The 27,627-nt window shown below is 42.7% G+C and overlaps 1 protein-coding gene and 1 pseudogene across 2 annotated transcripts in view; one reads left to right on the forward strand and one right to left on the reverse strand.

The window, feature by feature from the left end:
- LOC124777448 (esterase FE4-like) overlaps positions 1–27,627 on the forward strand; it is a 324,295-nt gene that overhangs the window by 172,313 nt on the left and 124,355 nt on the right. For both annotated transcript variants that reach the window (XM_047252862.1, XM_047252864.1), the window contains 2 exons: positions 14,085–14,216; positions 27,227–27,380. In XM_047252862.1, the coding sequence (XP_047108818.1) occupies positions 14,085–14,216; positions 27,227–27,380 (286 nt within the window). The remainder of the gene's footprint in view (positions 1–14,084; positions 14,217–27,226; positions 27,381–27,627) is intronic.
- On the reverse strand, positions 3,357–3,474 carry LOC124778261 (annotated as a pseudogene).

Genomic DNA, 27,627 nt, shown 5'->3' on the forward strand with positions numbered 1-27,627 from the left:
CTATCATCGTCGTCACAAGTCATTTTGTTCACTATTGAGCGTCATGACCCCATGAAACGAAGTGTCTCCATCCCGGACGGCTACCAGCTTCTCGTAGAACCTGCTGATGATGTGGACTGGAGTTCTTCTTGATTTCATTTTTCCACCTGCTCGTTGCTCACAACCAAGGTCTCGTGTCCTTGATCTTTCCTTCCATGATTATATTTTGTTGATGTTCTTCAGCTCTTCTCATAGTATGGAGAATTTTTCGTTGACACGAGGAAAAAGGCGCCTAGAGATATTGAATCACTCGATAATGGACACATTAGTTCCACTTTTGGTCCATTTTATGTTCATCTTGTGCCAGTACCAAAACTCAAAGGCACAATACTTTGCTTGTCTCCAGCCTTAAGAGTGCATGTTGCGCAACAGTATAAGAAGACAGGAAGCACCAAATACTCCAAAGATAAAATTCCAAGACATCGGTTACACATCCTTCAGTATCCTGCTCCGTGTAAAAATGCTTTACCGTTGCCTATTTTAATTTGTTCATAGCAGTTATTGGAATTTTTTGGTAGTCTGTTAAAATATCTCAGATCAAGGTACCTGAAGACCTTTGCGTGACTGGCGTATGGTTTTTAAATTGCGTATGCATTTGTTGTAATATGACGGTGTGTTGACTTCCTATGGTAAAAGTTATTCAGGTTTTCTTTACCATATACTATTCTAGGGACTGTCACAAAATTAATTTCCTTGAAGTGATGTCTAAATGATTTCCATGGTGTTATGCCCGAAATATTTGAGGTTGTCTTTTTTGTCATTTAGATATAGTCTTTTATCTAGATGAGTTTTCCTGCAACTGAATTCCATATGTAAGATGGAAACTGGAGAAAGTAAAGAACGCATGTAGTAAGAGAGTTTCACTAAGATGGCATCTAAGCTCATGCAGGCAACTCTCACGTGGGAGCCTGTTCCACAATTTATCTGTGTATACAATATCATTTTGTCTTTTCAGTTATCCAACGTTCCTTTAATTCCTAAAGTCTATCAGATTACATAACATCTTCATAATTATGCGTATAAAAAATCTAGTTCCCTTAAATTTCTAGGCGCTACAGTCTGGAACCGCGCGACCGCTACGGTCGCAGGTTCGAATCCTGCCTCGGGCATGGATGTGTGTGATGTCCTTAGGTTAGTTAGGTTTAAGTAGTTCTAAGTTCTAGGGGACTGATGACCACAGCAGTTAAGTCCCATAGTGCTCAGAGCCATTTGAACCCTAAATTTCTAATATTTACAGAATTGTCTCAGTACATATATTCTCTTAATAATACTAAACTAAACTATGTAAACTCCGCCCGAAAAGGCCTTGTGAAATGCCTGGGCTAACAGGACAGAGCGAATTAGGTTGTGGAATGAGGCCAAAATAAGTTGCTGTCAGTTGCACTCAACATACAAACTTTATTCATCAACACACAATATTACAACAAGGATGCATAACACTCAATACTTTAATCGACCTCATTTGATTAACCTTAGATCGGCTGAAGGCCACACTCAAAATCCAAGACGCAAGGCCTAAGCAAGAAATTGCAAATACAAGGTTCTTCTGGAGGTTTCACCCAAGAATATTTTCTAAATCTTCAATCTAAACAGGCTGAAGGCCTTGGCTGGAGACCGAATATTAAGTAGTAAGAAGAGTTTCGGTCAAAAGGCAGAAGGCCTTATCTTAAAACATGTCATGCAAAATTCGGCTGAAGGCCCCATACAAAAGCATAACAATCTTATGCCTTAAGGGCAACACAAGAACATTAATTTAAGAGATATTAAAACTCGGCTGAAGTCCGCACATCAACAAATAATTTAACAGGTTAAGCACTAGAAAGAATAGTTTCAATTTTAAAAGACAGAAGGCCATATTTTAAAATATTACATATAAAATTCGGCTGAAGGACCCTTTAAAGAAAAACAATCTCATGCCTTAAGGGCAAGACAAGAACATTAATTTAAGAGGTATTGATACTCAGCTGGAGGCTACACATCAACCAAATAACTAAAACCCAAACAGGAAAATTAATATGTAACACACAAGGAACGGCGCTCAGAAGTTTCCAAGGATCGGCCTGAGATTGTAACACTAACACCCGTTTAGGTGAGATAGGCAGCCTGTCCAACGACCTCTTAATCTGAAGCCAACCCAACCGACACACAGCCGGCCGACCAATCAACAGAATCAGTTCCGCTCCACGCAACCAGCAAAACGACCACAAGATTTCAGTACAACGACACACAGAATATTGGCGCCCACAACGACCAACACCACCTCAGCTGTGGAACTACACGCCACGCTGGACAGCAACAACACAACGTGGAAAATACATCAACGACCAAGGCAGGTAACTGGAACGTCAACGGCCACAAGGCAGAAGATACCGCTGGTCAATTTCAATAACAGGGATTAAATTAAGTTAAACTCCACAGGAAGACGGCTGGAATCTTAGCCGACTTGAATGCACATACATTGTTACTCGTGGGAGTGTCCCAAAAGCGATAACCAGGGTCAAACGAAGAGATGTAAACAGGTGAGGCTCGATAGTAGGTTAAGTGAGGACGCAATTTTCATGTCCAAGATCGGTGGGAGACGTACTTCGTAGCACTCGCAAGCAGCACCTCACACTCCAACAGCGCGTGCGCACCGCCAACGGGCCTGGCCAGAGTACGCGCGACGGAGACTTCCTTGCTGCTCCACGCCAACCGACCGACTGCCCAGGCCCGGAAACGGTGAAAGGACCAAATATACGTCGGCCGATGAGGCGACCAACCAACAGTCGTCCCTCTCCAATCTCCCTCCGACGGACAGTTCATGTGTGTCGCCAGCGGTCAGCGAGCACTGGCTGTCCGCGCCTCACCGGCGCTCCGTCCCCGACTTCACTGCTGCTGCGTCCCGACTGCACTGCTGATCCGTCTCCAACGGACTGCCAGACACACGACGACCCAGAAATACTACCGGTCGCTCAAGTGATAGTACGACAGTACACTTATCGATACACGCTGTTGCTGCCACTCACGGGCAAGTAAAGCAGGAAGTTAGTGACGCCAGTAAATGTAATAAGAAAACGAGGCGGCAGTACCGTAATAGAAGATGACAAAAAATAAATGGCATGAACAGGAGCCGTGGACGGCTCATCTTGGAAGGCCCAACGGTACCGACTGGCCAGCGTGTCATCCTCAGACTACAGGCGTCACTGGATGCGGATATGGAGGGGCGTGTGGTCAACACACTGCTCTCCCGGGTGTATGTCAGTTTACGAGACCGGAGCCGCTACTTCTCGATCAAGTAGCTCCTCAGTTTGCCTCACAAGGGTTGAGTGCATCACGTTTTCCAACAGCACTCGGCAGACTGGATGGTCACCCATCCAAGTGCTAGCCCAGCCCGACAGTGCTTAGCTTTGGTGATCTGACGGGAACCGGTGTTGTCACTGCAGCAAGGCCGTTGACCCTCTTAATAATGCAATTCAATAATAAATTTATTGATCTTCTTAATACTTAAAACACCATTTCGACCATTTACTTGTTTTCTGTGGGCAACTGCAGAATTACGTGCTGATCTGGCAGGTTCTTGTGTCGTCCTGGTATCGCTGGCACCGAATAGCGAAATTCTGCATGACCCGCTGAAGTGTCGGAACATTGGTGCTATCGTTGGCCTCCTGAGTGACTGTTTCAGCTCAGCAATGGTTTTGGGGTTATTGCTATACACCTTGTGTTTGATGTAGCCCCACAAAAAGGAGTCGCATGTGTTCAGATCCGGAGAATATGGCGGCCAATCGAGGCCCATGCCAGTGGCCTGGCCCATGCCAGTGGCCTCCGGGTACCCCAGAGCCAGAGAGCGGTCCCCAAAGTGCCTCTCCAGGACATCAAAAACTCTCCTGCTTCGATGGCGTCAAGCTCTGTCTTGCCTGAACCGCATCTTGTCGAAATCAGGGTCACTTTGGATAATGGGGATGAAATCATCTTCCATAACCTTCACGTACCGTTCGAAAGTCACCGTGCCATCAAGGAATACCGCACCGATTATTCCGTGACTGGACACTGCACACCACACAGTCACCCGTTGAGGGTGAAGAGACTTCTCGATCTCGAAATTGGATGCTCAGTCCCCCAGATGCGTCAATTTTGCTTATTGACGAGCCCATCCAAATGAAAATGGGCTTCGTCGCTAAACCAAACCATACTTCGCATACTAATTCACATCATGCCCCGCGGCCAACCGTGCGGTTTGAACCCCTAACGCAAACCTTTCAGAAGTTATGACGATTTTATTTCATATAGTTCAATAACTGTCATCCTGTATATTAAACAATACAAACATTAGACACATTCAATATTACAGTCTTCCTAAAGAACCAAAATTATGAATTACATGATTGGATAATAGTCTGAAGACAATAATTTAAGTATTAACTATAAAATATTCATCGCCTACTCATAAGCTACTAGGTCCCAAGTTTGTAAACATTAAGTGACCTCATACGCAAAGCCGTGCTCCTGCCAGCGCTGCGCAATTCATTTACTGCTGCGTGAAGCGCTGCGCCAACGACCTTGCAGCAACAGGCGGTGGCTGGTGATTCGTCACCCCGTGCAACATTAGCCACGTCTTCAGAACTGCTATTACGTGTTCAGCTGAGTCAACAGTCCTTGCGCTGTACCTCACTGGGCAGTGACGCGATTTACCTACTGCTCAATCAAATGTTGCAGCAACTACCTTGCCTCAACAGCTAGAGGCTGAGCACGTAGTAGGGGTGCCGGAGGCGTGGCTAATGTGTACACGGCGACGAGTTACCAGCCACAAGCTATTGCGACCTGCTTTTTCATGATCGTGTGTTTGTTCATATCTGCTTTACTCTAATGTGATCTATCTAAATGCAGTTATTAATTTTAATGGTTTTTCTAAGATTATTCATTTAATCTGCCTACCTAACTTCTGTAGCTTTCGTGATATTCATAATATTAATGTTTCCATACAGGGCTATTACAAATGATTGAAGGGATTTCATAAATTCACCGTAGCTCCATTCACTGACATATGGTCACGACACACTACAGATACGTAGAAAAACTCATAAAGTTTTGTTCAGCTGAAGCCGCACTTCAGGTTTCTGCCGCCAGAGCGCTCGAGAGCGCAGTGAGACAAAATGGCGACAGGAGCCGAGGAAGCGTATGTGGTGCTTGAAATGCACTCACATCAGTCAGTCATAACAGTGCAACGACACTTCAGGACGAAGTTCAACAGAGATCCACCAACTGCTAACTCCATTCGGCGATGGTATGCGCAGTTTAAAGCTTCTGGATGCCTCTGTAGGGGAAATCAACGGGTCGGCCTGCAGTGAGCGAAGAAACGGTTGAACGTGTGCGGGCAAGTTTCACGCGTAGCCCGCGGAAGTCGACGAATAAAGCAAGCAGGGAGCTAAACGTACCTCAGCCGACGGTTTGGAAAATCTTACGGAAAAGGCTAAAGCACAAGCCTTACCGTTTACAATTGCTACAAGCCCTGACACCCGATGACGAAGTCAAACGCTTTGAATTTTCGGCGCGGTTGCAACAGCTCATGGAAGAGGATGCGTTCAGTGCGAAACTTGTTTTCAGTGATGAAGCAACATTTTTTCTTAATGGTGAAGTGAACAGACACAATGTGCGAATCGGGGCGGTAGAGAATCCTCACCCATTTGTGCAGCAAATTCGCAATTCACCAAAATTTAACGTGTTTTGTGCAATCTCGCGGTTTAAAGTTTACGGCCCCTTTTTCTTCTGCGAAAAAAACGTTACAGGACACGTGTATCTGGACATGCTGGAAAATTGGCTCATGCCACAACTGGAGACCGACAGCGCCGACTTCATTTTGATCGGTCGTGGTGGACATCATGATCAGCAATTCGTGTCATGGCCTCCACGCTCTCCCGACTTAACCCCATGCGATTTCTTTCTGTGGGGTTATGTGAAAGATTCAGTGTTTATACCTCCTCTACCAAGAAACGTGCCAGAATTGCGAGCTCACATCAACGATGCTTTCGAACTCATTGATGGGGACATGCTGCGCCAAGTGTGGGAGGAACTTGGTTATCGGCTTGATGTCTGCCAAATCACTAAAGGGGCACATATGGAACATTTGTGAATGCCTAAAAAAACTTTTTGAGTTTTTGTGTGTGTGTGCAAAGCATTGTGAAAATATCTCAAATAATAAAGTTATTGTAGAGCTGTGAAATCGCTTCAATCATTTGTAATAACCCTGTATTTGCACCTCAGTGCTGTGAATATACTGATGTGATTGCTTTTATGCTACGGTGAACTGTGAATCAATACTGAATCTTGAATTATTTCGAAGTAGTAATATTCTGGCCTGGATGCAAAGCTGCCATCCTTTTCATGCTGTCCAAGCCGTTAACTGCCGTTTCCGGACCTCTGTGGCCTGGGGAAAATGCAGATTACGTAGCCGGGCGCTCGCTTGGGGGCAACCGCGTGGTTTTCCGTGACGTACCATGACTTTGGCAGCTTTTACTTGGCTGATCACTCTCCAGCATACGTGTTAAGTTACAGTCTTCAACTCTGTGATTACTGAGCTTGGCTATAGCTTCAGTGTCCTGTGTAGAAATCACATGACTTTCTCATAAATCGGTCATTTGTTTTATAATGTAATGGTGGCAGTAGTGATTCAGCCTTGCTCACATATTCTCGATCAGGGTTTCAAGGATATAATTGGCAAAGAAAATATTTACTGCATCAGGAGTAATTGATATACAGCAATCTTTCTTTTGACGTTTTATTTTGGTTTTGATTGCTTCCCATGCTGCTTTACTCTTATTTAAAGATTTAACAATGTTTCCATCATTGATCTTACAGTATTCTGCCTTAATTGCGGGTCTGTAGTGCTTTTTCATGATGGTGTGTTTGTTCATATCTGCTTTACTCTAATGTGATCTATCTAAATGCAGAAGTACCAAGATTCTTACGTTATTTAAATGTGTTGAGTAACACTGTTCTAAACCTCCTGGTTTAGAACGGGGGTTTCGCTTGCAATATTTCTTGTAATGTTTAGGGCATATTTCTTAAAAGACTTCAGTTAGCCTACCTGACAGATTTGGCTCATTCCACTGACTGATCTAACGAGTAGTCAAGTGATGCCGTATCTTTCCATCTATTTGCGAGCATTAGATCATATTTATTTGTGTTGAGGGGCAGAAATCTGTTGTATTCCCTGTTTTATGACTGAATATTTTCTTACTTTCTAAAAAAATCATCTGCAAGAGCATGGTAATCCTAACAACAGTTTATATATTTTTTAAAACAATATTTCAATTTTTCTACGTAATTGCGCTAGAGCTTAGATGATGACTCATATGGATCTGTATCTTTCTTTGGTCTAAGCTCTTTCAGTACCGTTCCAAATTAGATTTTCGTGATTGGAACTTATCACAGTCAAATCTGAGATGCAAGCGCTAGGTAAACGAACCACATGAGCCTTACAAAAAGTATTGTGTCTGCTCTCATTACTATGGAATTATTTGTCCTGGCTTACGGAACACCATTCTTGAGCTGTGACAAGTTTCACCAGACACAATCAATTCAGTGGCAGCGGATGAACGGTTTAATACTGGCTTGTTGTTGTGTATTGCCATAAAATGTCATTTACGAGACCGAACATGTAAGAAGGAAACTGATTACTGCCGGTTTCTGAACTTACGTCACGTTAGAGCTGTTCGCCTTCAAAATGTGACGTATTCAAGAGCACACACATCCGCATTCGTTTTTCACATTGGCCAAAACATTTATGCACATTGTTATCCGAGAGGCAAACCAAGAGATCCGTCCATTTTGCCTTCCGGTGCAGTGCAATATCATATCGGCAGTAAACTGTTCCTCCACTGTCACTAATCCGATCCATTTTGATCAAACTTTTCATAGCCTGCTGCTCGTTTCACACGGGTGGCTTTCTTTTCCCAATCGACTGCTGGTGTCAAGTGAGTCTGCTGCAGCGCCCCTTGTGTATTATGTCTGTATTAAGTACCGACTGTCAGGAGTGTCCGTTTTGATTGCAATTCGGCACCGCAATGCGTGTGTTCCGACTGCAGTCTGCTGTGCAGTTTGCCGACTAACTGTGAAAGTGAGTTTGCAAACGGCAGTTCTTAAAATGGCTCTGAGCACTATGGGACTTAACTACTGAAGTCATCAGTCCCCTAGAACTTAGAACTACTTAAACCTAACTAACCTAAGGACAACACACACATCCATGCCCGAGGCAGGATTCGAACCTGCGACCGTAGCGTTCGCGCGGCTCCAGACTGTAGCGCCTAGAACCTCCCGGCCACTCCGGCCGGCGGCAGTTCTTACCAAGAGCTAAAATGCAGTAACGTTCTTGAGGAACTAACAGTGTTAACAATGATACTGGAATTTATTAATGACCAAAGCGAAATTCATAGTGGATATTCGCGACACAGACCATCCAGTAATCTTTCTGTTTTGCTGAGGATTGGAAAAAAAGCAGTAATTGTGTCGTCCAAGCACTTCAAAACATGTACATTTATTTGCTCGAGAAAGTATAGTTGCTTATTTATTTTAATCTTTGTGTGCTGTTTTCATTCTAAATGACAAATAACACCTAAAACTGTTTTGCTCCTACACGAGATCGGAGTTATTAAATGCTAAAACACTATTAATTTTTAAAAAACGTACTCACGTTCATATTTATGTGCAATGTCCGCTTTTTGTCTGTCCAGATACAGTGCGTGACAAAAAATGTGAAGCTCCCAGAAGTGGAGGAGCAAATCATAAGGAACTTCGTGGGTTGATAGATCACATAAGGTTATTTCAGTGATTACAAACTCGAGTCAGATTCACAGAGAACTTGGCAGTATGACCCCACTTACCGATATGTCGTTGCAAACTCTCTGGCCTGGATGCATGCACTGATGTAGTTGGGATGGATGCCATATAGCCACTGTATACATTCCTGAGGCAAACTGGTAGACAGTTGTTGTACCCGGTCATCGATATCTTGGATACTGGCACTAGCGCTGAGTTGATGTTGAGCCAGTCCCACACAGGTTCTATCAGAGACAGACATAATGATCTTACTGGCCGTTGGAGTGGCTCAGCACAAGGCAGACAGTTCGCAGACATACGTGCAGTGTGTGGATGAGCATTGTCCTGTTGAAAACTAGCAACACCATGTTGTCGCATGAGAGAGAACACATGACGACGCGGGATGTTCGTGCGGATGTGGGGGTGTTGTGGTGTGCTTGGTGCGCGGTACGGCGGGGATCCCTTGCGGTGATGGAGCGCATATACCTGCTTTCACATTACTAGAATTAGGTAATTAGGATGCGACGAATTGATATTGTGGTGAACGGCATATACCGACCGCGAGAATCGGACGTCCCGTGCTACAAACGCATCTCTGTGTCTTACCGAACCAAAGATTTTGTTGGAGGGACTCTTTGTGAAGAAAATGGAGAGATCGGACGTGTGAGAGGAGGAGAGATATTGGATTGTTGTGAGGCGCCACTACGGTATATAGTAAATGTTCAAATAATTTTTTGCACAAAATAAAATCCAATAACTAACATCAAGTATTCAAGGTGTGTATATCTCCCTACCGAAAGTAGTCAATTATCACGGTACAGATATTACGAGACGTAGATCGCCCGGAGGTGAAGTTTGGAACGACAGTGCGAACCTGCATTTTCCACAGTCAGAATCTGTCGAGAGATTATCTCCGAATTATTAAACTTAAACTTGCTAAATTGTTATGACCTATCATCCAGACTCATTAAACAACATGGCACACAGTTGTGCCGAACGATCTGCGTAGCGAGTAAAGGTTTTAGAGATTTCGGGTGGAGCAGATAACGACGAGGAATTTCCACAAGATCGCCGCTGCGGAATACATCTCTTGCTCTCCTGTGGTATTTACAACGAAATATTTATATTTTCCAGCTTATCAGGAGAGTAAAGATAAAAGAAAATAAGGAGCTAAGATAAACCAACTAAAACCCATAAATAAACCAATAATTAAAATAAAAATACACATAAAGAATATTTTTTAAATAACTGAATAATAATAATATATTAAACCATGCAGTCCAACATCGGACCACTGTCGCATTCGAATGCCCGACAAATCTGGATATTGTATGGATCGACCAGCTGGCTAAATGGATACCTACAATAAGCACTCTTTCCATTCTGTCTGGTGCTGATAACACTGTCTCGGACTCCCCGTGGCCTTCACAGTAATGGTTCAAATGACTCTGAGCACTATGGGACTTAACAGCTGAGGTCATCAGTCCCCTAGAACTTAGAACTTCTTAAACCTAACTAACCTAAGGACATCACACACATCCATGCCCGAGGCAGGATTCGAACCTGCGACCGTTGCGGTCGTGCGGTTCCAGACTGAAGCGCCTAGAACCGCTCTGCCACGCCGGCCTGCCTCACAGTAATGGTTCGTTAGTTGGTTGATTTGGGGGAGGGGACCAAACAGCGAGGTCAGTGGTGCCGTCGGATTAGGGAAGGGTGGGGACAGAAATCAGCCGTGCCCTTTCAAAGGAACCATTCCGGCATTTGCCTGAAGAGAATTAGGGAAATCACAGAAAATCTAAAATCAGGATGGCCGGGCGTGGGTTTGAGCCGTCGTCCTCCCGAATGCGACTTCAGTGTGCTAACCACCGCGCCACCTCACTCGGTCATTCACTGTGATCCTTCAACATCTGGCACTGCTCACGCCCTTCGTATCCGTCCTCGTCATGGCAACAACATTAAACACGAACAACACTAGTGCACTCTGGTGGCCGTTCTACCTGTTGCAGAGGAATGCAACACTAATCGCTTAAGTACCAGTCAATGGTGTCTAGGTGTACGAAGGTACAATAACATCTGACCATGTATTCTGGGTGCTTCACTTTTTCTTGTCATGCGATGTATTATAACACCTAAATAAGATTTTGCTTTCAGATATTTGGCCTGTCTCACAGGAGAACATTCATAGGATAAAGAATCAAGTCCTCACGCAACGGTTTCAATGTTTTCGTATGGCATCGTATTCTGGGGTAACTCATCATTGAGTAAAAGTGTGTTCATTGTACAAAAGCGTGTAATCAGAATAATTGCTGGAGCTCATCCAAGATCATCCTGCAGACACTTATTTAAAGAGCTAGAAATCTTCACTGTAGCTTCACAATATATATATTCACTTATGAAATTTGTTATTAACAATCTGAACGAACTCAAAAGTAAAAGCAGTGTACATGACTACAACACTAGGAGAAAGGATGATCATCACTACTCAAGGTTAAATCTAACTTTCGCTCAGAAGGGGGTAAATTATGCTGCCACAAAAGTCTTTGGTCACTTACTTAATAACATCAAAAGTCTGACAGATAGGGCTATACAGCATTTAAAAGGAAATTAAAAGAATTTCTGAATGGCAACTCCTTCTACTCATTAGATGAATTTTTGGATTTAGTAAGTGGGTAATTTCCCCAACCACCCCCCCCCCCCCCCCGCAAAAAAAAATATTAAGTGTCATGTAATATTCTGTGTAATGTAATATCTTGTAATGACACCTTTTATTAACCTGACACGTTCCGCATCATTACGAAGTGTCGTATTCACGATCCTTGGAACAAGTACTAATCTAATCTAATCTCACGAACAAATGCCTATCAGTTATATAAAGTTTCAAGCACATGCACAAAATCCAGTGCTACAATACGACCAGGCGCGGCGATAACTGGTTACAATTTCCTATGTCAGCAGGCGAGGTCATGACCCATTGTTCCTGCACATGCGCAGCACTTCGCTGATCCATTTGCGACTTGTTTGCTGGACGATTCACGCGCTGGTGTGTTGCGGGCACCCATCACGAGTAGTCGATTTTGACCAGGAACTTGCCATTGTAAAGTAGGCTTAAGGATACAGTTCAAAGTAGAGGAAGAGCCGAGCACTAATACGCTACGACAAACTGTACCTTAGTAATGTGGGAGTCCAGTTTCCCTTTTTTCAGACACCGATAAACCAAGCAAATTTCCCAGGTAGTTAGTTATCGGATTTTACATCTACATTTACATCTATATGGATACACTGCAAACCACATTTAAGTGCCTGGCAGAGGGTTCATCGACCCACCTTCACACTTCTCTATTATTCCAATCTCGTATAGGACGCGGAAAGAATGAACGCCTATATCTTCCCGTACGAGCTCTGATTTCCCTTATTTTATCTTGGAGATCGTTCCTCCCTACGTAAGTCGACGTCAACAAAATATTTTCGCACTCGGAGGAGAAAGATGGTGATTGGAATTTCGTGAGAAGATTCCGTCGCAACGAAAAACCCCTGTCTTTTAATGATGTCCATCCCAAATCCCGTATTATTTCTGTGACACTCTCTCCCACATTTCGCGATAGTACAAAACGTGCTGCCTTTCTTTGAACTTTTTCGATGTACTCCGTCAGTACTATTTGGTAAGGATCCCACACCGCGCAGCAGTATGCTAAAAGAGGACGGATAAGCTAAGTGCAAGCAGTCTCTTTAGTAGGTCTGTTAACATTTGCTAAGTGTCCTGTCAATAAAACGCAGTCTTTGGTTAGCCTTCCCCACAACATGTGTTCCTTCCAATTTAAGTTGTTCGTAATTGTAATACCTAGGTATTTAGTTGAATTTACGGCTTTTAGATTAGACTGGTTTATTGTGTAACCGAAGTTTAACGAGTTCGTTTTAGCACTCATGAGGATGACCTAACACTATTCGTTATTTAAGGTCACCTGCCACTTTTCGCACCATTCTGATATTTCTTCTAAATAGTTTTGCATTTTGTTTTGATCTTCTGATGACTTTATTAGTCGATAAACGACAGCGTCATCTGCAAACAACCTACGACGGCTGCTCAGATTGTCTCCCAAATCGATTATGTAGATAAGGCACAGCAAAGGGTCTATAACACTACCTTGGGAAACGCCAGAAATCACTTCTGTTTAGTCGATGACTTTCTGTCAATTACTACGGACTGTGACCATTCTGGCAGGAAATCACAAATCCAGTCACATAACTGAGGCGATATTCCATAAGCACGCAATTTTACTACGAGCCGCTTGTGTGGTACAGTGTCAAAAGCCTTCTGGATATCCAGAAATACGGAATCGATCTGAAATCCCTTGTCAATAGCACTCAACACTCTGTGTAAATAGAGAGCTATATGTGTTTCACAATAACGAAGTTTTCTAAACCCATGTTGACTGTGTGTCAATAGACCGTTTTCTTCGAGGTAATTCATTATGTTCGAACACAATATATGTTCTAAAATCCTGCTACATATCGACGTTAGCGATATGGTCCTGTAATTTAGTGGATTACTCCTACTACCTTTCTTGAATATTGGTGTGACCTGTGCAACTTTCCACTCTTTGGGTACGGATCTTTCGTCGAGCGAACGGTTGTATATGATTGTTAGGTATTCTGTGCTATTGTTCGTCTGAGACAGTTATCTAGCTACGTTCTCAATGAACATGGCACGTAATAGTGAACATTTGTGGAAAAGATTTGTGTTGGGCGGGACTCGAACTCAGATTCCTGCCTGTAGTGGGCAGTGCGCTACCCGTGCAAGCCTCTCGGATTTACTCAAGCTTTTTCACTTGTTTACTTCTCCAGCTCAAAAAGCTCATCTCAGGACGTTAAAATCTAACCTTCCTTTTCTTATAAGTTATAAAGTTGTATCGTTATTTTAGGTAAATGTGGACCGAAGAAAAACACAGTGACCGGGGAAGTCTTATCGATCTCTGAAAAGTTTGTTACGAGGACACAGTTTGGTAGCTGTAACCAAAGTGGAAAAGTAGGTAAAGGTCGCCACAAGGTAAACTTGTTTGCGAATTATATTTGCTGAACCGGTTCGCGAATTACCTATCGCCCACCGCTATCTTATACTGTGTCTGCACCAGAAAGTTGTCTCCCCCGCCCGCTCACAGCGCTGCGTACACCCCGATGCCCGTAACTCAATCCCACCTACCCTTCTTTGGCTTCCACGTTCCAGTGCACCAGTCGTGATGTGTCTGTCGTTTTCACAGGCGCCAGTGCCCAAGTCCCCGTGGAAGGGCGTCCGGAAGGCGCTGTTCTTCGGCAGCATGTGTCCCCAGCGCAAGGGCTCCATCCCCTTGGGCCACGAGGACTGCCTATACCTCAACGTCTACACGCCGCAGGTAAACACACTCGCAGGTCTACGTTCTTGGAGGCAACTTGCGCCAGGGACGCTTCATTGTGAACTACCAACTGAACACAAAATGTCGCACCGGCCACATGACTTTCGTGGTTCCTTTCTCAATACTCTCTTGACCAAAGAATTCACAAAGCACAGGTAACCGGGCAATGGACAAAGAACTAAACCTGCATTCGCAGTGTTCTTCAGAAGAACCCAGCGAACGGACGTACAACATATGACCTGGACTGGTTTTGCTAAACTAAATAAGGTTTTCAAAAGTTTTTCATTAGCGTTAAAAGAAAAATTTACAATCAGTGTCTTATCAGTTTTGACTTACAGTGGTGTGGCACAAATTTTTAACACAATCCCCCCTCACAAAAAGTAGAGCCACTCAGCCAGCAATGGTCAGAAGCACGTCAGGATTTGATGATAATCATCATCATCATTAGTATTCTGCCGAAAGCCAGTTGTTCACATGGTAGTTCTCCAGGCTGTCCAGTCATCTGCCATCCTCTTCAGGTCTGCATAATTTCCTCTTCCCTTTATGCCGTCTATCATCTTGTATCTCCTTCTTCCTCTGTCTTCTCCCACAAACCAATCCTTCCAAAGCATCTGCTAGCAATCACTTCCTTCTCAATGAATGTCCCAACCAGTTCTTTTTCCTTTCTCTTACACCCTTCCGCAGACATCTTCTCTCACCAACCCTTTCCAACACTCTTTCATTACTCACTCTTTCCATCCAGCTTATTCTCTCCATTCTCCGCCACATCCACATCTCAAATGCTTCTAACCTTTTTTCATCCTCTTGTCTTAGCGTCCATGTTTCTTCCCCATATAGTGCCACACTCCAGACAAAAAAAAAGTTTTCCCAGCCTTTTCCTTACACCTTTATCTAATTTTCCACATAAGAGTCTCCTCTTTCTGTTGAATGCCTCCTTCGCTATGGCAATTCGAGTTTTCCCTCCTGGTGCCATCGGAAGTCTTCAGTTATTGTGCTTCCAAGATATTGAATTGCACTTACTAGGCTAATGGTAGCTTGTCCTACTTTAATATTGGACAGTCTGTGTCTTGTACTGATGGACATACTCTTTGTTTTTGCTGTGTTTATTTGCATCCTATATTCCACACAAGCTTCATTCAGATCTTTCAGCAATTTATTCACTGCCCGCTCACTTCCTGCCACTAATACCATGCCATCAGAAAATCTTATACATTCTATTCTCTTTCCACCAATACATATTCCTCTTTTCCCATCTAAGCCTTTCACAATAATCTCTTCAAGGTATACGTTAAACAACAGTGGAGAAAGGCAAAAACCTTGTCTAACACCTCGTCCAATGTTGCTTCCTTCCGACATTTCGTTTCCAATTCTTATCCTTACTTTCTGGTGTAAATACATATTTTGTATCAGTCGTCTCTCTTTCCTATCTACTCCTTTCCTCTCATAATGATGATAATGATGACGATAAATGTTTGTTTGTCACACAAGATCAGGGTCTTTAGTACCCTTACGAAGATTTTCGAGATGAGTGTGGTGAAAAGGAATCTGTAAAAGTTACAGCATGAATTAAACCATACCAATTCCTTAAAAATCAAAATTGAAGTGGCACCCATACGCACATACCCATGTGAACACCCACAACAACACACCCACATCCACATCCACTCAACCACACACACCAATACACCCACGCACCCACCACACCCATACATCCACACACCCACACACCTACACATCCGCACACCCATACCCCCTCCCCACCACCACACCCCTACACACACACCCTCCTCTCTACACACACACAGAACTATGTGATAGTGCACCAGGGTAATTAAAGGGGAGTTTAACATAAGCTAAACAATGACAAAACTGAAACTATAATCCTTACAACAGATCTCATGTAGTTACTATACGTGCATGTGAATTACACTTTATAAGTGCATTTCGTGCAATGCAAATATGTTTGCATTCTGTATCCTATAGCACCTACTAAATTGAAAAAAAGTTTGAGTTAATGTAATAGTAAAATATCGAAGTCTCTGTCGATGCACCCACGTGCCTTGAAGTTCCATACAATACGAACTTACCTGGCTACCTGAAAATTTAATTTAAAAATAAGAAAGCTCCATTACTGCAAAAGGCTGTTTATTCTCTCTCTGCTTGAAATATATTGAAATCGAAAAGCAGTTCGTTCTATAACTTCATTCTTAACTGCAAACATGTAAAGATTTGAGTTAAAATCAGAGAAGCGAAAAATAACTTCCGTAAGAATCCTAAATTACGCGAACATCAGATGTATTTTGGTACATCGTTCAGAAAATGAATACAAAATCTCATATTTTACATGCAAGTGCGCTTCAACGGAGCGCGTGATTTTACATGGCCGTACATTTACAAGCACCAGACAAATCAGCCTATATTCACATAAACATCTACATTATTATTTAACGGGTGGAAAAACAATGAGATAATCACCTTGGAACCCCAGATAGCCGAATAGAAATTGGATACTGTGTCCCACATGTTCTAACGAAACTGTGAATTCGAACAAAGAACGAATGTTGCTCTCATTGAATACGACTGCAAACTATCTCACGAAAATACATCTGATGTAACGCAAAGTAAAACTACACAAAGACAACGCAAGTAGGCAACCATCCCACCATAATCCAGAAAGATGTCGCTTGAAACGTACATGTTTCTGTATAACAATGAAACAAATCTATTCTAATCAGCATCGCACAACCTCACGGCACCAGGCGGAAGAGCACAGAGTGTTCAAAGTAGCAAACGAAAGACCAGAGTGTGTCGCTTTGTCCACTGTCTCATAGAGAGGACATACTGTGTTGATCCCAAACGCGTACAGTATTTATAGATAATTACAGTCCCCATTGACTGGTTTGTTTTTATGTAAGAAACTATCCGGTTTTTCCCTTGTTAAAGGTATGTCTTTAGTTTCATAAAAAGTGCAATAATTGAAAATGGAAGTAAGACACATCAAGATACTGCGATAGGCTTTGTCAACCTAGAAAAGAACATTCGACATTGTAAAGTGGTGTAAGATTTTCGAAATCCTCACAAAAATAAGTACTCCTAAAAGGAAAGACTGATAATAAAGAGGAAACATTGATAACGAGATACCGAGAGAAAATAGGGCTGATTAAAGAGAGTGTAAAGCAGGTATGTAATCTTCTTTTCTACTGTTCTACCTGTATATCGAAGATGTAATGACGGAAAGAAAAGAAAGACAGTAATGAAATTTTACGATTTGTGAACACTGATACGTTTCGCTCATGATATTGCTATCTTCTGTGAACATGAAGAAGACTTAAAGAGCCTGTTGAATGAAATGAATAGTCTACTGAGTACAGAACATGGACTGACAGTATACCAAAGCTGATCAAACGTTTTGAAGAATACAACAAATGAGATTAGTGATAAACTTAACATCAAAATCTAGCACTACGTAGAAGTCAAACTGAACTAGTTTTGTTATATTGGAAGTAATTAACACAAGGCTGACTAATTAAGAGAAATGTAAGGTACAGACTAGCACAAGAAGAGGAATATTTCCAACTAGTACCAAACATAGCCCTGAATTTGACAAAGAAATTTGTGAAAATGTACGTATAGAACACATCATTGTATGGAAGTGAAATATGGACTGTGGGAAATCCGGTAAAGAAGAGAATCGAAGCGTTCGATGTGTTGTGTTATACAAGGATACTGAAAACTGAGTGGGCTGGCAAGTTAAGGAATGAAGTGAGTCTCTACAATCTCGACGAGAGAATGAATATGTGGGAAATATTAACAAGAAGTATGACAGGTTGACAGGATATGTATTAAAGCATCACAGAATAACTGCTATGCTACGAGAGGGGCGCCACAGCGGATGAAAGTTGCAGTTGAAGACAGGATTTGAAATGTGTGAAATAAACAGTTTAGGGCATTGATTGTAAGTGATTCTCCATTCTTTTGAATCATCAGTCTTTTGACCAGTCTGATACTTGCCGCAACGAATTTCTCTTCTGCGCCAATCTCCTTAACTCACATTAGCTCTTGCACTCTCTAGTCCACGGAGTTATTCTCTGATGTCTTAACACATATCGTATCATCCTGTCCCTTCTGCTTCCAGTGCTTTCCATTATGTTCCTCTTTTCGCCGATTCTGCGGAGAAAAGCCTCGTTCCTTACCTTATCAGTCCACCCTATTTTCAACATTCTTCTATAGCACCAAATCTCAAACGCTTCGATTACATATTATTCCGGTTTTTCCACAGTCCATGTTTCATTACCATACAACTCTGTATTCCAAAGATACATTCTCAGAAATTTCTTCCTCAAAATAAGGTCTATGTTTGATACCAAAAGACTTCTTTTGGCAAGGAATGCCTTAGCTTTCTTTGCTAATCTGCTTTTTATTTATTCCTTGCTTCGTCGGCCATTGGTTATTTTGCTTCTAAGGTAGCATAATTCCTTAACTTCTTCTACTTCGTAATCACCAATTTTGATGTTAAGCTTCTCACTATTATCATTTCTGCTACTACTCTTTCCTTTCGTCCTTATTCGGTTTACTCTTAATCTATTTTCTGCATTCATCAGACTTTCCATTCCGTTCAACAGATTCTGCACTTCTCCTTCACCTTCACTGAGGACAGCAATGTCATCAGCGAATGTTATCAGTGACATCCCCTCACACTGAATTTTGATCGCACTGTTGAACCTTCCTTTTATTCTCGTCGTTGCTTCTTCTATGTACAGACTGAACAACAGGCGTGAAAGACAGCATCTCTGTCCGTTTTGAATCCGAGCACTTCGTTCTTGGTCTTCCAGTTGTAATGGGACACCCTCCTCTCACTACTTTTTTTAACAGTAATAACCGATACCAAGTATACTATCGATTCTTGTATAGGTAAACATCATATCAGCTGTCTAACTGAATGAACTTCATATGATTTTGTATACGATGTGTTAATGTTTCAGGCTAAAATGTATAAAAAGAAATTAATTTATTAGTACTCTGTATGTGCAGTTAAAATTATTCTTCTTTTAAAAATATTTAAAATTACGAAATTTCTTGTATACTTAAAATTCATATTTTTAATTGCACAATCTAACGCGAAATATTTAATTTATTTCTGGGTTAATTTACAAAATAATGGTACATTTTAGCGAAGATTCTTCTTTGGTCAAAAAGTTTGTAAACTCTTTCGTTTTGTACAGTCTTTGGAACATTGTGAGTACCGCAGAATGTAAGTAGTAATGGGCATGCCTCTGATGGAAGTAGACGTTTTTCTAAGTGTATTAACAACAATGTAATTTTTTTTAAATGGAGTTTGTAAAGTCGGTGTGATACGGAAGAATGAAATAAAATAAAAAGATACTCATAGTAACTGAAAGAATTTCATCAGTTATTCAGTTCAATACGAACCCACAACGTTAAATCTAAATTTCAGCCGCAAGAATGTAGCCCTAGACTCAATAGCTGGAGCCGACAACAACGAGATAATGAAGATAAATAAAAAGTTTTTCTTTTGTTTATCTTACGCCTCTCGAAGCTTTTGAAAATACTGAAGAGACTACGAGAAATTTTATGGTGATTCGTGAGAGGGTAAGATTACACAGTCTTGTTGTCCCCTCTTGCTTCTTGTGCATATTGCATATTACCCGTCGTTCCCTATGGTTTATTCTTATTTTTCTCAAACTGTCATAGTGGAGCATTTTACATAGTCAAACGATTGTTCCCGGTCGACAAATCCTATGAACGCGCCTTGATTTTTCTTCAGTCTTGATTCCATTATCAAGTACAACATCAGGACTGCTTCTCTGGCGCCTTTACCTTTCCTATCATCTCTTCGTCATCAAACATATCCTCAATTTTCTGTTCCATTTTTCTGCCTATTATTATTGTCAGCAACTTGGAAGTGTGAGCTGTTAAGTTGACTGTGGAATGGTTCTTGTACTTATCTACCCTTTTTATTTTCGGAATTTTGTGAATGACATTTTCGTGAAACTCTGATCGTATATCATCTGTCCCATAGATTCTACACACCAACTTAAATAGTCGTTTGGTTGGCACTTTCCCGAGTGATATGAGAAATTCCGATGGAATTTTATCTATCCCTTCTGCCTTATTTGATCTCAAGTCTTACATAGCTCTTTTAAATTCTGTCTCCAATGCTGGATTCCCTATCTCTTCGATATTAACTCCAATTTCTTGTTCTATCACATCGTCAGACAATTCATCCCCCACTTAGAGGGTTCAAGATAATCTTTGGACTTATCCGCTATCTCCTCTGCGTTAAACAGTGAAATTTCCATTGCACTCTTTATGTTGTCATCCTTGCTTTTCATTTCATCGAACCCCTTTAATAATTCTACACTGGCTTGACCACAGTATTTTATTCGCTTATTATTCTTTAGCTGTTTCAGCGTTACGCCACTTTGAAATGTTCTAAAATAGAACAACACTATGAATAACAAAAAGCAGAATGAATCTGTCTCATGTAGGTACTCAGTATCTCTTCAAGGTGTTGTCATAAAATGTAAGTGCGCTACTCAAAATGATAAAGTACGTGTTGAACAAGAGCTATCCAAAAAGAAAGTTCCGATCGACCGCGAAATGGAAACCACTGTAAAAATCTGATGAAACTCTGCACAGATGTATTGGGCAGTGTCTGTAGAACGCCCGTCGATCGCGTCACATCGCTCTTTTCAGTTCTGAGCTCACAGTGAGCACGTAAATGTACTTAGAAAATAGTGTCTCTCGCCAAGTACGAGAGCCTGGTGAGAAATTTCGCCTGAAGCTATGCAGCCCACGTAACACAACTGTCACGCCGTTCCTTCTTCATGACAATTCTCAGCTGCACTCTGCAGGGGCAATGAAGATACTGCTGCAGCGTTTTCAGTGGGAAGTGTTTGTTCACCCGCAATACAGACCGCAATTGACCCCCTGAGTTTCATCTCTGCTCGCACGAATCGCTGACTATGAAGACAACGTTTTGGCACAGACAAGGAGCTGTAGACCTGAATAGAGAATTAGCGGAAAGCTTTGGCGGCTGCCTGCTATGACAAGGGTATTGAAAACTAGTACAACGCCACGACAGATGTTTAAGTTGGAGCGGCAATTATTTAGATAATTAGCTGGGAGTTGTGGCTAGCTGTTTCAAATAAAACATTTTTGATTTTTACAGTAGTGCCTATTTCGAGGACGATCGGAACTAACTTTCTGGATAGCCCTCGTAATTAAACTTTGTCGTGTTCTGTAGCATTTCCGATATTTTGTTCAGGAAATAGAGGCTGTTTCAAAAAGATCATTCTCTTTTAGATGTCTACATCTTTTACATGAATGAAGATTAAAATTTTTCCTATAAAATTTTCATTTTCAAAAAGAGGTGCTAATTTTACAAGAGCTTGTAAACTAGTGTGCAAAACTTAACGACGAAAACATTTTCGCACGATGTGAAACTGCTAACTAACATATCTAGATGAATCTTAGACCATACGTAGAAAGAACTGCTACAATATAGCACAGAAGGTAGCTGAAAGCAATACGCAGTGAGACGAACAGAAATGACGCTTTTATTCAAAGACAATAATTACACTGAAATCACAGCGATTTATGACTATACCCTGAACATTAAACTGATGATCCGACCACGAATTTCTCTTCTGTTCCAATCTCCTCATCTCAAATTACCTCTTGCACCCTCTAGTCCAACGGAGTTATTCTCTGATGTCTCAACACATATCCTATCATCTTCTCCCTTCTTCTTGTCAGTGCTTTCCATTATGATCCTCTCCTCGCCGATTCTGCAGAGAAAAGCCTCGTTCCTTACCTCATCAGTCCACCCTATTTTCAACATTCTTCTGTAGCACCACATCTCAAACGCTTCGATTACCTATTGTTTTTCCACAGTCTATGATTCACTACCGTACAATGCTGTACTCCAAAGGTACATTATCAGAAATTTCTTCCTCAAAATAAGGTCTGTGTTTAGTACCAAAGGACTTCTTTTGGCAAGGAATGCCTTATCTTTCTTTACTAATCTGCTTTTTATGCATTCCTTGCTTCGTCGGTCATGGGTTATTTTGCTTCCAAGGTAGCATAATTCCTTAACTTCTTCCACTTCGTAATCTCCAATTTTGATGTTAAGCTTCTCACTATTCTCATTTCTGCTACTTCTCTTTCCTTTCGTTCTTATTCGGTTTACTCTTAATCTATTTTCTACATTCATCAGACTGTTCATTCTATTCAGCAGATCCTGGACTTCTCCAACACCTTCACTGAGGACAGCAATATCATCAGCGAATGTTATCAGTGACATCCTTTCACACTGAATTTTGGTCGCACTGTTGAACCTTAATAGGGTGTGTGATCACCGCGGACAACAGAGGATGCTCTGGAACATGCTCCCATCCTGACCACAAGGTTGGTGAGGAGTTCTTGTGGTGGGGCGTTGTAGGTATTCCTAAACCAGTGAGTTGACAGCTGCTGGACAGACGTTAGTGCATGTGGAGCTGCTGCAGTGCGTCTCCCCACTGCCCCCTCGCGTGCTCGAGGGGATTTAAGACGCGGGAACGGACAGGCCGGTCCACTCGCCGAACATCCTCTCCTTCCAAGAGCTCCGCCATCTCCGCTGTTCGATGCGGTCGCGCATTGTCATCCATAAATATACTACTGGGCATTAAAATTGCTACACCACGAAGATGACGCGCTACAGACGCGAAATTTAACCGACAGGAAGAAGATGCTGTGATATGCAAATGATTAGCATTTCAGAGCATTCATACAGTTGGTGCCCTCGGCGACACCTACAACGTACTGACATGAGGAAAGTTTCCAACCGATTTCTCATACACAAACAGCAGTTGACCGGAGTTGCCTGGTAAAACGTTGTTGTGATGCCTCGTGTAAGGAGGAGAAATGCGTACCGTCACGTTTCCGACTCTGATAAAGGTCGGATTGTAGCCTATCGCGATTGCGGTTTATCGTAGCGCGACATTGCTGCTCGCGTTGGTCGAGATCCAATGACTATTAGCAGATTGTGGAATCGGTGGGTTCAGGAGGGTAATACGGAACTCCGTGCTGGATCTCAACGGCCTCGTATCACTAGCAGTCGAGATGACAGGCATCTTATCCGCATGGCTCTAATGGATCGTGCAGCCAAGTCTCGATCTCTGAGTCAACAGATGGGGACATTTGCAAGACAAAAACCATCTGCACGAACAGTTCGACGGTGTTTGCAGCAGCATGGACTAACATCTCGGAGACCGTGGCTGCGGTTACCCTTGACGCTGCATCACAGACAGGAGCGCCCGCGATGGTGCACTCAACGACGAACCTGGGTGCACGAATGGCAAAACGTCATTTTTTCGGATGAATGCAGGTTCTGTTTACAGCATCATGATGGTCACATCAGTGTTTGGCGACATCGCGGTGAACGCACATTGGAAGCGTGTATTCGTCATCGCCATACTGGCGTATCACCCGGCGTGATGGTATGAAGTACCATTGGCTACACGTGTCGGTCACATCTTGTTCGCATTGACGGCACTTTGAACAGCGGACGTTACATTTCAGATGCGTTACGACCCGTGGCTCTACACTTCATTCGATCCCTGCGAAACCCTACATTTCAGCAGGATATTGCACGACCGCATGTTGCAGGTCTTGTACGGGCCTTTCTGGATACAGAAAATGTTCGACCGCTGCCCTGGCCAGCATATTCTCCAGATCTCTCACCAACTGAAAACGTCTGGTCAATGGTGGCCGAGCAACTGGCTCGTCACAATACGCTCTTGATGAACTGTGGTATCGTGTTGAAGCTGCATGGGCAGTTGTACCTGTACACGCCATCCAAGCTCTGTTTGACTCAATGCACAGACGTATCAAGGCCGTTATTACGGCCAGATGTGGTTGTTCTGGGTACTTATTTCTCAGGATCTATGCACCCAAACTGCGTGAAAATGTTATTACATGTCAGTTCTAGTATAATATATCTGTTTATCATCTGCATTTCTTCTTGGTGTAGCAATTTTAAAGGCCACTGGTGTATGAAGTCAGACTAACATGGAGAAATAGAACAGTGTCACACTGAAGTCGATCTGTGAGTGTACCCTGTTCAAAGATCTGGATGTAATACGTCCACGAAACATTGTGCCTCCGAACACCATAACACCTGGATCACCAAAACGATCAAGTTCGACAACATTGCTGGGTGCATTGAGTGCTCCCACCTTTCGCCGTTCGTCCAGCACTGACGTCAGAAAGTCACAGTTTAGCCCATCCACATGATGTGAGAATGAACGGGCGACCGAGCTGCACGTGGGAGCCCCTTCTGGGAAGTTTTAAATCGTGAGTTTAAACGTAGGCCTCCACTAACAAGGGAAGCCACGACGTTTGGAACGCGGATTTACTGCAAACTTCGTACACTCGAAGTACTCCATGAGGACAACAAAATGTGTAAGGAGAAGCGTATTTGTCAAACGTTACTGAGAAAATCTCAAGATAATTTCGGTCGGCAAATATATACCTGTGCGTGGACATTTTTACCATGAAGCGCCGGCAGCCGCGTGGTTAGCGTTCAAGCCCCACCGTAACCGCTGGATCACTGGATAGAGTCCCGTCCGTCAGTTTTTTTTTTATTTCTGACACAGTCATTTTCTTTACTACTTATATTACAATTGATATAATGGGAAAAATACGTGTAATCGGATGAACTATTATTAAATTTACAATGTTATTTGGCAGGCTACAAATTTTTACCATCACAAATAATATAATATTCATAATTATCGACTAGTAAACGACCAAACGCATGAAGTGATACTGAATATACAGGGTTATTACAAATGATTGAATCGATTTCACAGCTCTACAACAACTTTATTATTTGAGATATTTTCACAATGCTTTGCACACACATACAAAAACTCAAAAAGTTTTTTTAGGCATTCACAAATGTTCGATATGTGCTCCTTTAGTGATTCGGCAGACATCAAGCCGATAATCAAGTTCCTCACACACTCGGCGCAGCATGTCCCCATCAATGAGTTCGAAAGCATTGTTGATGCGAGCTCGCAGTTCTGGCACTTTTCTTGGTAGAGGAGGTTTAAACACTGAACCTTTCACATAACCCCACAGAAAGAAATCGCATGGGGTTAAGTCGGGAGAGCGTGGAGGCCATGACATGAATTGCTGATCATGATCTCCACCACGACCGATCCATCGGTTTTCCAATTTCCTGTTTAAGAAATGCCGAACATCATGTGGAAGTGCGGTGGAGCACCATCCTGTTGAAAGATGAAGTCGGCGCTGTCGGTCTCCAGTTCTGGCATGAGCCAATTTTCCGCGGGCTACACGTGAAACTCGCCCGCACGCGTTCAACCGTTTCTTCGCTCACTGCAGGCCGACCCGTTGATTTCCCCTACAGAGGCATCCAGAAGCTTTAAACTGCGCATACCATCGCCGAATGGAGTTAGCAGTTGGTGGATCTTTGTTAAACTTCGTCCTGAAGTGTCGTTGCACTGTTATGACTGACTGATGTGAGTGCATTTCAAGCGCGACATACACTATCTCGGCTCCTGTCGCCATTTTCTCTCACTGCGCTCTCGAATGCTCTGGAGGCAGAAACCTGAAGTGCGGCTTCAGCTGAACAAAACTTTGAGTTTTTCTACGTACCTGTAGTGTGTCGTGACCATATGGCAATGAATGGAGCTACAGTGAATTTATGAAATCGCTTCAATCATTTGTAATATCCCTGTATATGCTTGTCCGTGTCTTCATAACTGTTCGTATTTAATGGAAAGAGAACGAGAAATCGCTTCTCGTGAAGACGCCATGAAAATACACTCGATACTGCATGACCAATTACCAGTGCCGATATTTAAGAAAATGCTGCGTTATGCATGGTTTACTTCCAAATTATCGGCTGAAAGAGAGGTTTTTGAAAATGTTAACGAGGTTTGTTTTTCCACGGAAAACCTCAAAAGACCTTGCGTATGAGGAAACATAGCGTTTATTCAATGCAGGTGGTGCCGTTTAACTTTGTTTTCCATGTTTTTACGAAAAATACCATCCTGCAACTTGTACTCGTAATGTCGAAGGCGACGATTAATTGTACATCTGGCCGGCCGGTGTGGCCGTGCGGTTAAAGGCGCTTCAGTCTGGAACCGCGTGACCGCTACGGTCGCAGGTTCGAATCCTGCCTCGGGCATGGATGTGTGTGATGTCCTTAGGTTAGTTAGGTTTAAGTAGTTCTAAGTTCTAGGGGACTTATGACCACAGATGTTGAGTCCCATAGTGCTCAGAGCCATTTGAACCAATTGTACATCTTTTGAAAGCCGTCTGAGCCGGTCAAAACTTGGAGGTAACAAGTCGCTTCGGGCTCCTTCCAGGTAAAAGGAATTTCTCAAATCACGGACAAGCATACATTTTCAGTATCACTTCATGCGTGTGGTCGTTTACTAGTCGATAGTTATGAATATTATACTATTTGTGGTAATAAAAATTTGTAGACTGCCAAATAACTTTGTAAATTTAATAAAAGTTCGTCCTGTTACACGTATTTTTCCCATTATATCATCTGTAATATAAATAGTAAAGAAAATGACTGTGTTAGAAATTAAAAAAAAAACTGACGAACGGGACTCGATGCATCGATTACGGGGCTTGGATGCTAACCACTCGGCTGCCGCAGCTTCTTAGTAAAAATGGCCACGCACAGGTATATACATTTGACGACCGAAATTATTTTGCGATTTCGTCAATAACGCTTGAGAAGTACGCGCTACTGCTTACACATTTTGTTGTCCTCATAAAGTACTACGAGTGCACGAAATTTGAAGTAAATCCGCGTTCCAAACGTCGTGGCTTCCTCTTGTAAGTTCCTATCTGCAGTGATGTAGAAGTTTGAGCCTTTGAAATTGAATGACTGTTTGCAGCAGATTGTGTATTTGGATTTTTTTGATAATGCTGAGCTGCTAGTCTAGTGTACATGCTATCCACAGCTGCCAACGGTGGATCCGTCGCCGCAGCTACCTGTGATGGTGTTCCTCCATGGCGGATGCTTCAGCGTGGGCGGCTCCAACTTCTACGGCCCTCCCAACTTCGTGCAGAACGGCGTCATCCTCGTCACCATCAACTACCGCCTCGGCATTCTCGGTAAAGTACTTTTGCTGACTGCAGTACTCTAAGCGTAGCGAATGATTGGATTGGATTGGATTGTTTGGGGGAAGAGACCAAACTGCGAAGTCATCGGTCTCATCGGATTAGGGAGGATGGGGAAGGAAGTCGGCCGCGCCCTTTCAAAGGAACCATCGCAGCATTTGCCTGGAGCGATTTAGGGAAATCACGGAAAACCAAAATCAGGATGGCCGGACGCGGGACTGAACCGTCGTCCTCCTGAATG

Source organism: Schistocerca piceifrons, chromosome 2 (assembly GCF_021461385.2).
Source record: "Schistocerca piceifrons isolate TAMUIC-IGC-003096 chromosome 2, iqSchPice1.1, whole genome shotgun sequence".
NCBI lineage: Eukaryota > Metazoa > Arthropoda > Insecta > Orthoptera > Acrididae > Schistocerca > Schistocerca piceifrons.